This window comes from Oncorhynchus mykiss, chromosome 22, assembly GCF_013265735.2.
Source record: "Oncorhynchus mykiss isolate Arlee chromosome 22, USDA_OmykA_1.1, whole genome shotgun sequence".
Classification (NCBI taxonomy): domain Eukaryota; kingdom Metazoa; phylum Chordata; class Actinopteri; order Salmoniformes; family Salmonidae; genus Oncorhynchus; species Oncorhynchus mykiss.
Genome location: NC_048586.1, coordinates 37,283,803 through 37,300,246, shown reverse-complemented (window position 1 = coordinate 37,300,246; position 16,444 = coordinate 37,283,803). Strand labels below are relative to the sequence as shown.

At 41.3% G+C, this 16,444-nt stretch overlaps 1 protein-coding gene across 1 annotated transcript in view; it reads right to left on the bottom strand.

Moving 5' to 3' along the window:
- Positions 1-16,444, bottom strand: part of LOC110501815 (nebulin-like) — a 102,651-nt gene that overhangs the window by 57,206 nt on the left and 29,001 nt on the right. The window contains 30 exon segments of the mRNA XM_036959230.1: positions 19-222; positions 354-665; positions 975-1,082; positions 4,666-4,770; positions 6,319-6,522; positions 6,676-6,987; positions 7,095-7,202; positions 7,319-7,423; positions 7,622-7,825; positions 7,913-8,224; positions 8,357-8,464; positions 8,651-8,755; positions 8,955-9,158; positions 9,246-9,557; positions 9,690-9,797; positions 9,984-10,088; positions 10,287-10,490; positions 10,578-10,889; positions 11,022-11,129; positions 11,321-11,425; positions 11,624-11,827; positions 11,915-12,226; positions 12,313-12,420; positions 12,514-12,618; positions 12,736-12,942; positions 13,117-13,428; positions 13,617-13,724; positions 13,888-13,992; positions 14,110-14,316; positions 14,422-14,733. Coding sequence (XP_036815125.1) covers positions 19-222; positions 354-665; positions 975-1,082; positions 4,666-4,770; positions 6,319-6,522; positions 6,676-6,987; positions 7,095-7,202; positions 7,319-7,423; positions 7,622-7,825; positions 7,913-8,224; positions 8,357-8,464; positions 8,651-8,755; positions 8,955-9,158; positions 9,246-9,557; positions 9,690-9,797; positions 9,984-10,088; positions 10,287-10,490; positions 10,578-10,889; positions 11,022-11,129; positions 11,321-11,425; positions 11,624-11,827; positions 11,915-12,226; positions 12,313-12,420; positions 12,514-12,618; positions 12,736-12,942; positions 13,117-13,428; positions 13,617-13,724; positions 13,888-13,992; positions 14,110-14,316; positions 14,422-14,733 — 5,625 coding nt within the window.

The following is a 16,444-nucleotide window of genomic DNA, read 5'->3' as shown; positions in this document are numbered from 1 at the left end:
ATTGAACATTTCACCAACCTTGTTTATGATCTCAGCATTGGCCTTGGCCAGCACCATAGGCATGGAGTGCATGTCGGTGGTGTATTTAAGAGAATCTGGTTTCTGCTTGTAGAGGCGATCGCTCAGAATCTCTGCAGCTTTCTTAGCTTTCAACACATCCAGAGAGCCAATGGGGACCCAGCCAGTACCTCTAATGAACTCCATGTCAGCACGGTAGACAGCCTGGGATGTGGAGAGCATCAATTAACCAACCAAACAACAAATACACTTACTGTAGACATTTAAAAAAATGTGGAAGTGGGTCATGGAAAATAAATAAAGCATTTGATATAGTATATTGAGAAGGAACTTACGTCACTGTGCAGATCGTAGACTCTCCTTGCATGGACAACGTCAGTGGAGTCTGGCAGACAGGTCCAGTTGTGCAGGTGAGTTCTGTAGTTGAAGTCGTTGACTTGAATCTGGTTCTTCTTGCACAACTCAAAGGCCATCATGTCCAATGGGAGATGGAACTTGGTCTTGGACTGGTGGAAGTCCTTCTTGTACAGAGCATCACTGGCAATCTTGGCTGAGTTAATAGCCAGCATGAGCAGAGGGTCTTCCTCGACACAGCGGGCTCCAATGTGGTGGCCAACCTGCTTGCTGTAGCCAGCCTTGTACTTGTACTGAAATAGATGAGAAGAGAATTTGACCACAGTCAGACAAGGATGAACTGATTGAACATCCTTTCCTTATAAATCAAAGACATTCCAGGTATCTTCATGCCTGATTTATTCACTTTTCAGGAACTGATTCAGGAACTGATTCAGGAATTGATTCAGGAATTCAATTCAGAAATCGTCATTCGTATAAGACTTTAGGACTATAATAATTGGGAAAATGTTCTAGAAATGACATTTACACCACTGATAATTTAGCTTGAGGCTTTGGAAAAAAACTCTATGAATAAAGGGGGGCAAAAATACAGTACTCACATCACTGATAATCTCTCTACCGTGCTTGGCAGCCTTGACAGAGAGAGCATCGACAGGAAGGTAATAACCCTTCTTGATGGTTTCATCAAATCCTTGTTTGTACAGTTTCTGTAAAAAAAGGAGAAGGAACAAGCGTTTAAAAAACTGAGTCGCAAAACATTGAAGGTTGAGAGATATATAGAGATATAAAGATATAGATATATAGAGATAAAGATATACTATATAGAGATATAGATATTCTATACAGAGATATAAATATACTATATAGAGATAAAGATATAAAGATATAAAGTTAAAGAGGTATAGATATATAGAGATGTAGATATACTCTATAGATAAATAGAAATAAAGAGATAGAGATATAGATTTACAGAGATACAGATATATAGAGATATAGCTATAAAGAGATATAGACATATAGAGATAGAGATATAGATATACAAAGACAGAGATATACAGATCGAGATACAGTTGAAGTCGGAAGTTTACATACACCTTAGCCAAATACATTTAAACTCAGTTTTTCACAATTCCTGACATTTAATCCTAGTAAAAATTCCCTGTTTTAGGTCAGTTAGGATCACCACTTTATTTTAAGAATGTGTAATGTCAGAATAATAGTAGAGAGAATTATTCCCTTGGCTGAGAATTATTATTTATTTCTCATCAAATTCCCAGTGGGTAAGAAGTTTACATACACTCAATTAGTATTTGGTAGCATTGCCTTCAAATTGTTTAACTTGAGTCAAACATTTCGGGTAGCCTTCCACAAGCTTCCCACAATAAGTTGGGTGAATTTTGGCCCATTCCTCCTGACAGAGCTGGTGTAACTGAGTCAGGTTTGTAGGCCTCCTTGCTCGCACACGCTTTTTCAGTTCTGCCAACAAATTTTCTATGGGATTGAGGTCAGGGCTGCGAGGTGCAGTTGCAAACCGTTGTCTGGCTTTCTTTATGGCGGTTTCTGAGCAGTGGCTTCTTCCTTGCTGAGCGGCCTTTCAGGTTATGTCGAAATAGGACTCGTTTTACTGTGGATATAGATACTTTTGTACCTGTTTCCTCCAGCATCTTCACAAGGTCCTTTGCTGTTGTTCTGGGATTGATTTGCACTTTTCGCACCCAAGTACGTTCATCTCAAGGAGACAGAACGCGTCTCCTTCCTGAGCGGTATGACGGCTGCGTGTTCCCATGCTGTTTATACTTGCGTACTATTGTTTGTACATATGAATGTGGTACCTCAGGCGTTTGGAAATTGCTCCCAAGGATGAACCTCTACAATTTTTTTCTTTAGATTTTCCCATGATGTCAAGCAAAGAGGCACTGAGTTTGAAGGTAGGTCTTGAAATACATCCACAGGTACACCTCCAATTGACTCAAATGATGTCAATGAGCCTATCAGAAGCTTCTAAAGCCATGACATCATTTTCTGGAATTTTCCAAGCTGTTTAAAGGCACAGTCAACTTAGTGAATGTAAACTTCTGACCCACTAGAATTGTTATACAGTGAATTAAAAGTTAAATAATCCGTTTATAAACAAATGTTGTAAGAATGACTTGTGTCATGCACAAAGTAGATGTCCTAACCGACTTGTCAAAACTATAGTTTGTTAACAATACATTTGTGGAGTGGTTGAAAAACTATTTTTAATGACTCCAACCTAAGTGTTTGTAAACTTCTGACTTCAACTGTATATATATTATATATAATCTATCTATCTATATGTATCTATATATATATATATATATATATATATGTGTATCTATATATATATGTATCTATATATATCTATATATATATATATATATATATATATATACACACAAAGTATATCTGTTTCTCCATATATATATGTATATATACACTGCTCAAAAAAATAAAGGGAACACTTAAACAACACAATGTAACTCCAAGTCAATCACACTTCTGTGAAATCAAACAACACTGATTGACAATAAATGTCACATGCTGTTGTGCAAATGGAATATACAACAGGTGGAAATTATAGGCAATTAGCAAGACACCCCCAATAAAGGAGTGGTTCTGCAGGTGGTGACCACAGACCACTTCTCAGTTCCTATGCTTCCTGGCTGATGTTTTGGTCACTTTTGAATGCTGGCGGTGCCTTCACTCTAGTGGTAGCATGAGATGGAGTCTACAACCCACACAAGTGGCTCAGGTAGTGCAGCTCATCCAGGATGGCACATCAATGCGAGCTGTGGCAAGAAGGTTTGCTGTGTCTGTCAGCGTAGTGTCCAGAGCATGGAGGCGCTACCAGGAGACAGGCCAGTACATCAGGAGACGTGGAGGAGGCCGTAGGAGGGCAAAAACCCAGCAGCAGGAGCGCTACCTCCGCCTTTGTGCAAGGAGGAGCAGGAGGAGCACTGCCAGAGCCCTGCAAAATGACCTCCAGCAGGCCACAAATGTGCATGTGTCTGCTCAAACGGTCAGAAACAGACTCCATGAGGGTGGTATGAGGGCCCAATGTCCACAGGTGGGGGTTGTGCTTACAGCCCAACACCGTGCAGGACGTTTGGCATTTGCCAGAGAACACCAAGATTGGCAAATTCGCCACTCGCGCCCTGTGCTCTTCACAGATGAAAGCAGGTTCACACTGAGCACGTGACAGACGTGACAGTCTGGAGAATGTTCTGCTGCCTGCAACATCCTCCAGCATGACCGGTTTGGCAGTGGGTCAGTCATGGTGTGGGGTGGCATTTCTTTGGGGGCTGCACAGCCCTCCAGGTAGCCTGACTGCCATTAGGTACCGAGATAAGATCCTCAGACCCCATGTGAGACCATATGCTGGTGTGGTTGAACCTGGGTTCCTCCTAATGCAAGACAATGCTAGACCTCATGTGGCTGGAGTGTGTCAGCAGTTCCTGCAAGAGGAAGGCATTGATGCTATGGACTGGCCCGCGCGTTCCCCAGACCTGAATCCAATTGAGCACATCTGGGACATCATGTCTCGCTCCATCCACCAACGCCACGTTGCACCACAGACTGTCCAGGAGTTGGAGGATGCTTTAGTCCAGGTCTGGGAGGAGATCCCTCAGGAGACCATCCGTCACCTCATCAGGAGCATGCCCAAGCGTTGTAGGGAGGTCATACAGGCACGTGGAGGCCACACACACTACTGAGCCTCATTTTGACTTGTTTTAAGGACATCAAAGTTGGATCGGCCTGTAGTGTGGTTTTCCACTTTAATTCTGAGTGTGATTCCAAATCCAGACCTCCATGGGTTGATACATTTGATTTCCATTGATCATTTTTGTGTGATTTTGTTGTCAGCACATTCAACTATGTAAAGAAAAAAGTATTTAATAAGAATATTTCATTCATTCAGATCTAGGATGTGTTATTTTAGTGTTCCCTTTATTTTTTGAGCAGTGTATATAGATAGATAGATAGATAGATAGATAGATAGAGAGATATGAAAATATAGATATATAGATGTATAGAGATATAGATATTCTGCATAGATATATAGAGATATGGATATAAAGAGATATAGATATAAAGATATATATAGATATATAGAGAGACAAAGATATATAGATATATAAATAAAGAGATATAGATATATAGATAAAGAGATATATAGAGATATATATAGATATAGCTATAGAGATATAAATAAAACTAGATCAACTTGAGTGAAAGAAAACAGCTTGAGGTAAAGTAAGGAGGACCTACATTGCTCATGGTGATCGCATTGGCCTTGGCCAGCACAAGTTCTGGAAGCTCATTGCCGACGTGGATTTTGATCTTATCAGCATCCCATTGTTCAACATACTGCCGCTGAAATAAGAGATAAACATAGCTATGTTATAAGAAAATAATAATAATAACAATAATGCATGTCATTATTTTGCACTTTTCTCAGACTCACATACACTTGAAAACAGAAATGGAAGTCTGAGTGACAGACATAGTTAAGAAAGCATCTATATATTACACTGAAAAAAAATAGCAACAATTTCAAAGATTTTACTGAGGTACGGTTCATATAAGGAAATCAGTACATTTAAATACATTCATTAGGCCCTAATCTATGGATTTCACATGACTGGGAACACAGATATGCAAACTTTGGTCACAGATACCTTACAAAATAGGTAGGGGCATGGATCAGAAAACCAGTCAGTATCTGGTGTTAAGCCTATTTGCCTCATGCAGCGCGGCACATCTCCTTCGCATAGAGTGGCCTTTCGGATTGTTGTCCCACTCCCCTTCAATGGCTGAGCGAAGTTGCTGGATATTGGCGGATACTGGAACACGTCAATCCAGAGCATCCCAAACATGCTCAATGGGTTGCATGTCTAGTGAGTATGCAGGCCATGGAAGAACTGAGACATTTTCAGCTTCCAGGAATTGTTTACAGATCCTTGCGACATAGGGCCGTGCGTTATCATGCTGAAACATGAGGTGATGGCAGTGTATGAACGGCACAACAATGGGCCTCAGGATCTTGTCACGGCAACTCTGTGCATTCAAATTGCAATCGATAAAATGCAATTGTGTTCGTTCATCCATGAAGAGCACACTTCTCCAGCGTACCGATGGCCATCGAAGGTGAGCATTTGCCCACTGAAGTCGGTTGCAATGCTGAACTGCAGTCAGGTCAAGACCCTGGTGAGGATGACGAGATGAGCTTCCCTGAGACGGTTTCTGACAATTTGTGCAGAAATTCTTCGGTTGTGCAAACCCATAGTTTAGCAGGTGAAGAAGCTGGATGTGGAGGTCCTGAGCTGCCATGGTTACACATGATCTGCGGTTGTGAGGCGGGTTGGACGTACTGCCATATTCTCTAAAACGACGTTGGAGGCGGTAGAGAAATGATAGAGAAATGAACATTAAATTCTCTGGCAACACCTCTGGTGGACATTCCTGCAATCAGCATGTCAATTGAACACTCCCCTCAAAACTTAAGACATCTGTGGAATTGTGTTGTGTGACAAAACTGCACATTTTAGAGTTGTCTATTATTGACCACAGCACAAGATGCCCCTGTGTAATGATCATGCTGTTTAATGCCACATCTGTCAGGTAGATGTATTATCTTGGCAAAGGAGAAATGCTCACTAACAGGGATGTAAACAAATTTGGGCATTTGAGAGAAATAAGGTTTTGTGTGAAACGAACATTTCTGCTAGTGAACATGGGACCAACACTTGACATGTTGCATTTATATTTTGTTCAGTGTAATTATCTATTTATTAGATAGGGTATCAGGCTTGATGTTGAGGTGGACCTTGTTATTTCAGCAGCTCCATAAAAAAAAATGTATGTTATTGTATTGAATTCTGGTGTAACAGGAAACTGCGTCGTTAGCTGGAATAAGTTTACCTTGTTCATGATCTGGCCGTTATGTTTGGCCAGAACGATATCCATGCCGTCCAGTGGGCTTTTGAAGTCCAGAGTGCTGGGGTGCTGGCGGTATTTCTTCTCACTCAAGATCTCGCCGGCCTTCTTGGCTTTTTCCACATCAAGTGAGCCAATGGGTACCCATCCAATTCCCCTGAGCCACTTCATGTCAGCCCTGTACACCGCCTAAGAGGGATATCATACTCCCATTACATGGTGCCATCTCAAACCTTTTATCACTGGGTTTGAACCAGTCCTGGATGTCTCATTAACAATATGATTAAACATTTAACAGGAAAGAGGTCTTGGAATTGAAAATACAGAACTTTTGAAACATACCTCACTTGCTATGTCATAGACATGCCTGGCATGGACAACATCAGTGGAGTCTGGCAGACAGGTCCAGTTGTGCAGGTGAGTTCTGTAGTTGAAGTTGTTGACTTGGATCTGGTTCTTCTTGCACAACTCAAAGGCCATCATGTCCAATGGGAGATGGAACTTGGTCTTGGACTGGTGGAAGTCCTTCTTGTACAGAGCATCACTGGCAATCTTGGCTGAGTTCAGAGCCAGCACGAGCAGAGGGTCATCCTCGACGCAGCGGGCTCCAATGTGGTGGCCAATTTGCTTGCGGTAGCCTGACTTGTACTTGTGCTACACCGAACCAAAAAAAGTTGCATGTAGTGGGGATTTCAGTAAATTAAAGGTAAACACAGTATTGATATCGTTAATTCCTTTGTGAAAACAAAATAAGTACTTACATCACTGATAATTTCCCTGCCGTGCTTGGCTGCGATGACAGCAATGGCATCATTGCGCAAATCATAGCCCTTCTTCTTATCCTCTACCATTGCTTTCCTGTATTGGTTCTGGATGAAGAAGAAAATAAACATCCATAGATGTTATTGTTTATCTCCACAATAAGTTTTCGTTTCGAATGTTTGCATTCATCAAGATGGTGACCTTTGTGCTATCAGTTACTTACCCAACTGTAGTTGGACTTGTTTGCATTGGCCAAAACAATGTCCATCGCATCTGGCATAATGTGGTTCTTGGTCTTGTCCTTCTCCCAGGCCTCAGTGTAAGCTTGCTGCAATAATGAGTTTCAAGTTCAAACTAACAGCGTGAAGTGCCTATTCATATAAATGGCTGAAATATAATCCAAAGTAGGGGAGATCAGATGACCTTAAAGCAGGTATAAACGATGGAATCATTATTTGAATATAATCTACCAGGAGAAACATTCAAAGGCAAATGATGAATAAAGATATACCAGTTAGTCAAATACCTTGTTGGCATTATCATTATTTTGTTTAGCCAAAACCATTCCAATGTCTTGAACTGAGCTGGTGAACTTGAAGTTGCTTGGATGCTGACGATACAGCTTCTCACTCAGGACATCGGCGGCTTTCTTTGCCTTCTCAACGTCAAGTGAGCCGATGGGAACCCATCCGATACCTTGCAGGTCCTTTAGTTCAGCCTTATACACAGCCTAGACACAACAATACCACAATGGTCAAAATGGATGGAATAAAAACAGTTACACTGGAAAAACATAATCTAGTTAATTCATACTTACATCACTCGCTATGTCATAGACATGTCTGGCATGGACAACATCTGTGGAGTCTGGAAGACACGTCCAGTTGTGCAGTCGAGTAACATATTTGGCATGGTTGACCTGGATCTGGTTCTTCTTGGCCAACTCAAAGGCCATCATGTCCACTGGGAGGTGGAACTTGGTCTTGGACTGGTGGAAGTCCTTCTTGTACAGAGCATCACTGGCAATCTTGGCTGAGTTAATAGCCAGCATGAGCAGAGGGTCTTCCTCGACACAGCGGGCTCCAATGTGGTGGCCAATCTGCTTACGGTAGCCAGTCTTGTACTTGTGCTACAGAAGGCAAATATGAAATGGCAGTGTCGAGGATTGTTTTTATTTTACAGATGTACATTTGATATATTGTGTAATGAAATCGTAAAGAAACGGAATCGCTTATGATGGATAGATGTTCAATGAACTTACATCACTGATAATTTCCCTGCCGTGCTTGGCTGCAATGACAGCAATGGCATCATTGCGCAAATCATAGCCCTTCTTCTTATCCTCTATCATTGCTTTCCTGTATTGGTTCTGTATGAGAAAAACAATCCATAGACATGGGTATTTAAAATCAAATCACAAATCATTTAAAGTGCATTTAACAAAATCACAACACACTTTACATGAAAAACTAAACAAAAACAATACATTTTTATTTTATTTTTACAAATGTTTACATTCATCAAGAAGGTTACCTTTGTGCAATCAGTTACTTACCCAACTGTAGTTGGACTTGTTTGCATTGGCCAAAACAATGTCCATTGCATCTGGCATAATGTGGTTCTTGATCTTGTCCTTCTCCCAGGCCTCAGTGTAAGCTTGCTGCAATAATGAGTTTCAAGTTCAAACTAACAGCGTGAAGTGCCTATTCATATAAATGGCTGAAATATAATCCAAAGTAGGGGAGATCAGATTACCTTAAAGCAGGTTCTAAACGATGGAATCATTATTTGAATATAATCTACCAGGAGAAACATTCAAAGGCAAATGATGAATAAAGATATACCAGTTAGTCAAATACCTTGTTGGCATTATCATTATTTTGTTTAGCCAAAACCATTCCAATGTCTTGAACTGAGCTGGTGAACTTGAAGTTGCTTGGGTGCTGACGATACAGCTTCTCACTCAGGACATCGGCGGCTTTCTTTGCCTTCTCAACGTCAAGTGAGCCGATGGGAACCCATCCGATGCCTTGCAGGCTCTTTAGTTCAGCCTTATACACAGCCTAGACACAACAATACCACAATGGTCAAAATGGATGGAATAAAGACAGTTACACTGGAAAAACATGATCTAGTTAATTCATACTTACATCACTCGCTATGTCATAGACATGTCTGGCATGGACAACATCAGTGGAGTCTGGCAGACAGGTCCAGTTGTGCAGGTGAGTTACATATTTGGCATGGTTGACCTGGATCTGGTTCTTCTTGGCCAACTCAAAGGCCATCATGTCCAATGGGAGATGGAACTTGGTCTTGGACTGGTGGAAGTCCTTCTTGTACAGAGCATCACTGGCAATCTTGGCTGAGTTAATAGCCAGCATGAGCAGAGGGTCTTCCTCGACACAGCGGGCTCCAATGTGGTGGCCAATCTGCTTACGGTAGCCAGTCTTGTACTTGTGCTACAGAAGGCAAATATGAAATGGCAGTGTCGAGGATTGTTTTTATTTTACAGATGTACATTTGATATATTGTGTAATGAAATCGTAAAGAAACGGAATCGCTTATGATGGATAGATGTTCAATGAACTTACATCACTGATAATTTCCCTGCCGTGCTTGGCTGCGATGACAGCAATGGCATCATTGCGCAAATCATAGCCCTTCTTCTTATCCTCTATCATTGCTTTCCTGTATTGGTTCTGTATGAGAAAAACAAACCATAGACATGGGTATTTAAAATCAAATCACAAATCATTTAAAGTGCATTTAACAAAATCACAACACACTTTACATGAAAAACTAAACAAAAACAATACATTTTTATTTTATTTTTACAAATGTTTACATTCATCAAGAAGGTTACCTTTGTGCAATCAGTTACTTACCCAACTGTAGTTGGACTTGTTTGCATTGGCCAAAACAATGTCCATTGCATCTGGCATAATGTGGTTCTTGATCTTGTCCTTCTCCCAGGCCTCAGTGTAAGCTTGCTGCAATAATGAGTTTCAAGTTCAAACTAACAGCGTGAAGTGCCTATTCATATAAATGGCTGAAATATAATCCAAAGTAGGGGAGATCAGATTACCTTAAAGCAGGTATAAACGATGGAATCATTATTTGAATATAATCTACCAGGAGAAACATTCAAAGGCAAATGATGAATAAAGATATACCAGTTAGTCAAATACCTTGTTGGCATTATCATTATTTTGTTTAGCCAAAACCATTCCAATGTCTTGAACTGAGCTGGTGAACTTGAAGTTGCTTGGATGCTGACGATACAGCTTCTCACTCAGGACATCGGCGGCTTTCTTTGCCTTCTCAACATCAAGTGAGCCGATGGGAACCCATCCGATACCTTGCAGGCTCTTTAGTTCAGCCTTATACACAGCCTAGACACAATAATACCACAATAGTCAAAATGGATGGAATAAAGACAGTTACACTGGAAAAACATGATCTAGTTAATTCATACTTACATCACTCGCTATGTCATAGACATGTCTGGCATGGACAACATCAGTGGAGTCTGGCAGACAGGTCCAGTTGTGCAGTCGAGTTACATATTTGGCATGGTTGACCTGGATCTGGTTCTTCTTGGCCAACTCAAAGGCCAACATGTCCAATGGGAGATGGAACTTGGTCTTGGACTGGTGGAAGTCCTTCTTGTACAGAGCATCACTGGCAATCTTGGCTGAGTTAATAGCCAGCATGAGCAGAGGGTCTTCCTCGACACAGCGGGCTCCAATGTGGTGGCCAATCTGCTTACGGTAGCCAGTCTTGTACTTGTGCTACAGAAGGCAAATATGAAATGGCAGTGTCGAGGATTGTTTTTATTTTACAGATGTACATTTGATATATTGTGTAATGAAATCGTAAAGAAACGGAATCGCTTATGATGGATAGATGTTCAATGAACTTACATCACTGATAATTTCCCTGCCGTGCTTGGCTGCGATGACAGCAATGGCATCATTGCGCAAATCATAGCCCTTCTTCTTATCCTCTACCATTGCTTTCCTGTATTGGTTCTGTATGAGAAAAACAATCCATAGACATGGGTATTTAAAATCAAATCACAAATCATTTAAAGTGCATTTAACAAAATCACAACACACTTTACATGAAAAACTAAACAAAAACAATGTTGTTTTTATTGATTTATTTTTTACAAATGTTTACATTCATCAAGAAGGTTACCTTTGTGCAATCAGTTACTTACCCAACTGTAGTTGGACTTGTTTGCATTGGCCAAAACAATGTCCATTGCATCTGGCATAATGTGGTTCTTGATCTTGTCCTTCTCCCAGGCCTCAGTGTAAGCTTGCTGCAATAATGAGTTTCAAGTTCAAACTAACAGCGTGAAGTGCCTATTCATATAAATGGCTGAAATATAATCCAAAGTAGGGGAGATCAGATTACCTTAAAGCAGGTATAAACGATGGAATCATTATTTGAATATCATCTACCAGGAGAAACATTCAAAGGCAAATGATGAATAAAGATATACCATTTAGTCAAATACCTTGTTGGCATTATCATTATTTTGTTTAGCCAAAACCATTCCAATGTCTTGAACTGAGCTGGTGAACTTGAAGTTGCTTGGATGCTGACGATACAGCTTCTCACTCAGGACATCGGCGGCTTTCTTTGCCTTCTCAACATCAAGTGAGCCGATGGGAACCCATCCGATGCCTTGCAGGCTCTTTAGTTCAGCCTTATACACAGCCTAGACACAACAATACCACAATGGTCAAAATGGATGGAATAAAGACAGTTACACTGGAAAAACATGATCTAGTTAATTCATACTTACATCACTCGCTATGTCATAGACATGTCTGGCATGGACAACATCAGTGGAGTCTGGCAGACAGGTCCAGTTGTGCAGTCGAGTTACATATTTGGCATGGTTGACCTGGATCTGGTTCTTCTTGGCCAACTCAAAGGCCATCATGTCCAATGGGAGATGGAACTTGGTCTTGGACTGGTGGAAGTCCTTCTTGTACAGAGCATCACTGGCAATCTTGGCTGAGTTAATAGCCAGCATGAGCAGAGGGTCTTCCTCGACACAGCGGGCTCCAATGTGGTGGCCAACCTGCTTACGGTAGCCAGCCCTGTATTTGAACTAAATAAATTAAATTGAGATAGTTAGGTGTCATTCAAATGCTGAAGTTCACACACCATTTATTCAATAGACAGTTTTTCACTTACATCGCTAGCAATGGATGTGCCCTGTTTGGCTGCCAGGATTGCAATAGCATCATTGCGCAGGTCATAACCCTTCTTCTTGTCCTGTTCATTGGCAAGCTTATATAGTGACTGTACAGGAGAAATAAAAAAACATGTTTGGAATGAATTAGGACAATGCAGCCTAAATGAACACTACAATGAGGTGTGGAAGGTATGACTCACAGCACTGCAGATGATCTTGTTGGCTCTGGCCAACACCACCTCCATTGAGTCTGGCATGATGTGGACAGAGGTCTTATCCTTATTCCAGGCGTCAACGTACGTTTGCTATAAGACAGATATACTTCTTGTTGTTTTGATGTATTACCATGTATTTGTATTGTATACATTATAATATATACAGTTCACATATGTGCATAGACATTCAGTAGATACAGTAGATACCTTGTTCATGATTGCATTGTTAGCATTGGCCAGAATGACGTCCATGGAGTGCATGTCCTTGGTAAACTTAAAGCTGCTGGGGTGTTGGCGGTACAGTTTCTCACTGCCAATCAGGCCAGCTGTTTTGGATCTCTCTACATCCAGAGAACCAATGGGAATCCATCCTGTGCCTTTGACGCTTGTCTCATAGTCACTTTTGTACAAATTCTGCAGTAAAAAGGCGATAACATAACCAAACTTTTCTCACAGATTCAGATGTGTCTTAACAGCTCAGAATCTGGGAATGGTTCAATAATTATGAGAGAAAAAATGTATTGTATACAAAAACATGTTTTGTTGTTCTGTTTGTTTTTATAGTATTATGAGTCAAATAATACTTACATCACTGGCGATCGTCTGCATCTGCTTAGCCAACTCCACATTCATGGCATCAGCAAGCACAGTGTAATGGTGCTGGATCTTCCTGTAGCCAGCAAAGGTCTGCACTGTGGAGGCGTGCTTGGCATGTACAACACTCATCATGTCAACTGGAGAGTGGAACTTCAGCTTGGACTTGTGGTAGTCCTTCTTGTAGTTCTTGTCACTCTGCAACCTGGCCACCTCCATGTAGTGCACCAGTAAGGGGTCGTCCTGAAGAGTGCGGCAGCCCACTTGTTTTCCCCTATTCATCCGGTGACTCAGCTTGTACTTGTACTGTGTAAATAAACAACAACAGTTTATTATTCCCAGGACGAATATTTAGCTTTGATGAAGATTACTTTATAGTATACAAGGTCCAATGGAAATTCTACTTCCGCTTTATCCCAACATACATACAGAGGTTGGAGCAGATTGTAAAATGGTTTTAAAGCAGCCTTTTATTGCTGGTCTGAGTCACTCACGTCACTGGCGATTTTGGTGCCCTGCTTAGCAGCCTGAATGGCGATGGCATCAACCTTCAGGTCGTAACCCTTCTTATACATCTTCGCCAGGCCTGCTTTGTAGATTTTCTGGAACGGAGGAGAAACAATTTATTAAAATATGACCAAAAATAACATTTGCTAAATAATTCAAATTCCAAGAGATATTTCAAAGTTATATTGCAAAAGCATGATGCATTACAAAGAGGAATATTTTGAGGGTAACCTACATGTTTGAAAAAGGTAGCCTTACCTGACTCATGTTGATAGCATTAGCCTTCGCCAGGACAATTTCAGGGGCATCTGGCATCACATGGACTGTGAGCTTGTCATTGTGCCATTGTTTGGTGTATTCTTGCTGCAATGTCATTGGTACAAACACAAGTCAATTGTAACATTAGGACAAATGAGAAAACATCACATTTTAAACTATGTGTTTTTAATTTCAAATATGGCGTTATGGTTTATAGTGTACCTTGTTCATGATCTTGTTGTTGTTAGTGGCCAGGACAATGTCCATAGAGTCCATCAGCTTCTTGAACTGGAATTTAGAGGGGTGTGTACGGTACTTTTGTTCACTCTGGATGTCCCCGCCAACCTTTGCAAGTTCCACCGGCAATGAGCCAATAGGAATCCATCCTGTTCCTCTCACAGAGTTGTTCCAGTCAGACTTGTACTCAAACTGGGGAATGAACCAAACACAAATGAATGAAGTATTTGACACCCACAAGCGTGTTAACAGAAAACACCCCTAGCACTAGGCCGAAGTCACATGAACGGTACTCACGTCACTGGAACTGGCATTCATGGTGCGAGCCAACGCAAGGTTCATGGAGTCAGCGGTAAGAGTGTAGTGGTGTTGGATCTTCCTGTAGCCAGCAAAGGTCTGCACTGTGGAGGCGTGCTTAGCGTGTTCAACACTCATCATGTCAACTGGAGAGTGGAACTTCAGCTTGGACTTGTGGTAGTCCTTCTTGTAGTTCTTGTCACTCTGCAACCTGGCCACCTCCATGTAGTGCACCAGTAAGGGGTCATCCTGAAGAGTGCGACAGCCGATTTGTTTGCCCTTTCCCTTCACATAGTCTTTCTTGTACTGGATCTGAAAGGAAGAAGTAAAATAATAATCAGACAATCCGACACTATTGGACGTAGCAACACTGTTGTGGACTACATACTGTATAGCTCTTTCTGTCCTCCTGGGCCCAGTTTTTCAAAAGTGATCTATCTGGATTTTGCCTAGCGGATAGGATTAAATGCATATAAATACAATGAATAGAACAGGAATCCCTATTCAAGTCAGAGGTATTGTTAACAAGCACTCCCCCATAAAGAAAATTTGAATTAAAAACAGGTTCAGCCCCTGGTTCGACCGTGATCTGGCAGAGTTACTCCACATCAAGAACATAATTTGGCAAAAGACTTGGCACTCAAATAGTCAGGCTGACTGGCTCTCATTCAGGCAAATGAGAAATAAGTGATCTCAGGCTTTCCAGAAGGCCGAAGTTAGTTACTTTAAGAAGCAGTTCTCTCTCTGTGGGTCTAACCCCAAGAAGTTCTGGAAAACGGTGAAAGATCAAAGATCTGGAGAATAAGACCTAGAGACGAGTATGAAAATGTATGCACTCACTACTGTAAGTCGCTATGGATAGGAGCGTCTGCTAAATTACTAGAACGTAAATGTAAACCCTCCTCTTCATAGCTGCCCATGTCCGTTAATGTTGATGATGTGGTTGTTACTGACAAGGAGCGTATGGCTGAGCTCTTTAATCACCATTTCATTAAGTCAGGATTCCTATTTGACTCAGCCATGCCTCCTTGCCCATCCTCATCTCCCAGTCCTTCTACTCCTTCTAGGTGATAAAGGAGCTCCTTAAACTTGACCCCCAAAAAACATCTGGGTCAGATGGTTTAGATCCTTTCTTCTTTATGGGCGGCAGGGTAGCCTACTGGTTAGAGCGTTGGACTAGTAACCGAAAGGTTGCAAGTTCAAATCCTTGAGCTGACAAGGTACAAATCTGTTGTTTTGCACACTGAACAGGCAGTTAACCCACTGTTCCTAGGCCGTCATTTAAAAAAAAAAATATTTTACCTAGGCAAGTCAGTGAAGAACATATTCTTATTTTCAATTCCGGTCATTGAAAATAAGAATTTGTTCTTAACTGACTTGCCTAGTTAAATAAAGGTAAAACCTCTCTGGGGAGGTTCCCAGTGCCTGGAAGGCAGCCACGGTACGTCCAATATTTAAAGGGGGAGAGCAAGCTGATCCTAACTGTTACACGCCAATTTCTATCTGGCCCTGTTAATAACATTTTTTGGAAAAATGTGTCAATAATCAACTGACTGGCTTTCTTGATGTCTATAGTGTTCTCTCTGGTATGAAATCTGATTTCCACTTAGGTTATGGATGTGTTACTGCAACCTTAAAGGTCCTGAAGAATGTCACCACTGCTCTTGATTCTAAGCAATGTTGTGCTGCTATTTTATTGACTTGGCCAAAGCTTTTGATTCAGTAGACCATTCCATTCTTGTGGGTCAGCTAAGGAGTATTGGTATCTCTGAGGGGTCTTAGGCCTGGTTTGCTAACTACCTCTCTCACTACCTCTCTCTGCAGTGTGTAAAGTTAGAACATCTGCTGTCACAGCCACTACCTGTCACCAAGGGAGTACACCAAGGCTACATCCTAGGCACCACGCTCTTCTCAATTTACATCAACAACATAGCTCAGGCAGTAGGAAGCTCTCTCATCCATTTATATGTAGATGATACAGTATTATACTTAGCTAGCACTTCCTCTGATTCTTTGGTAAACA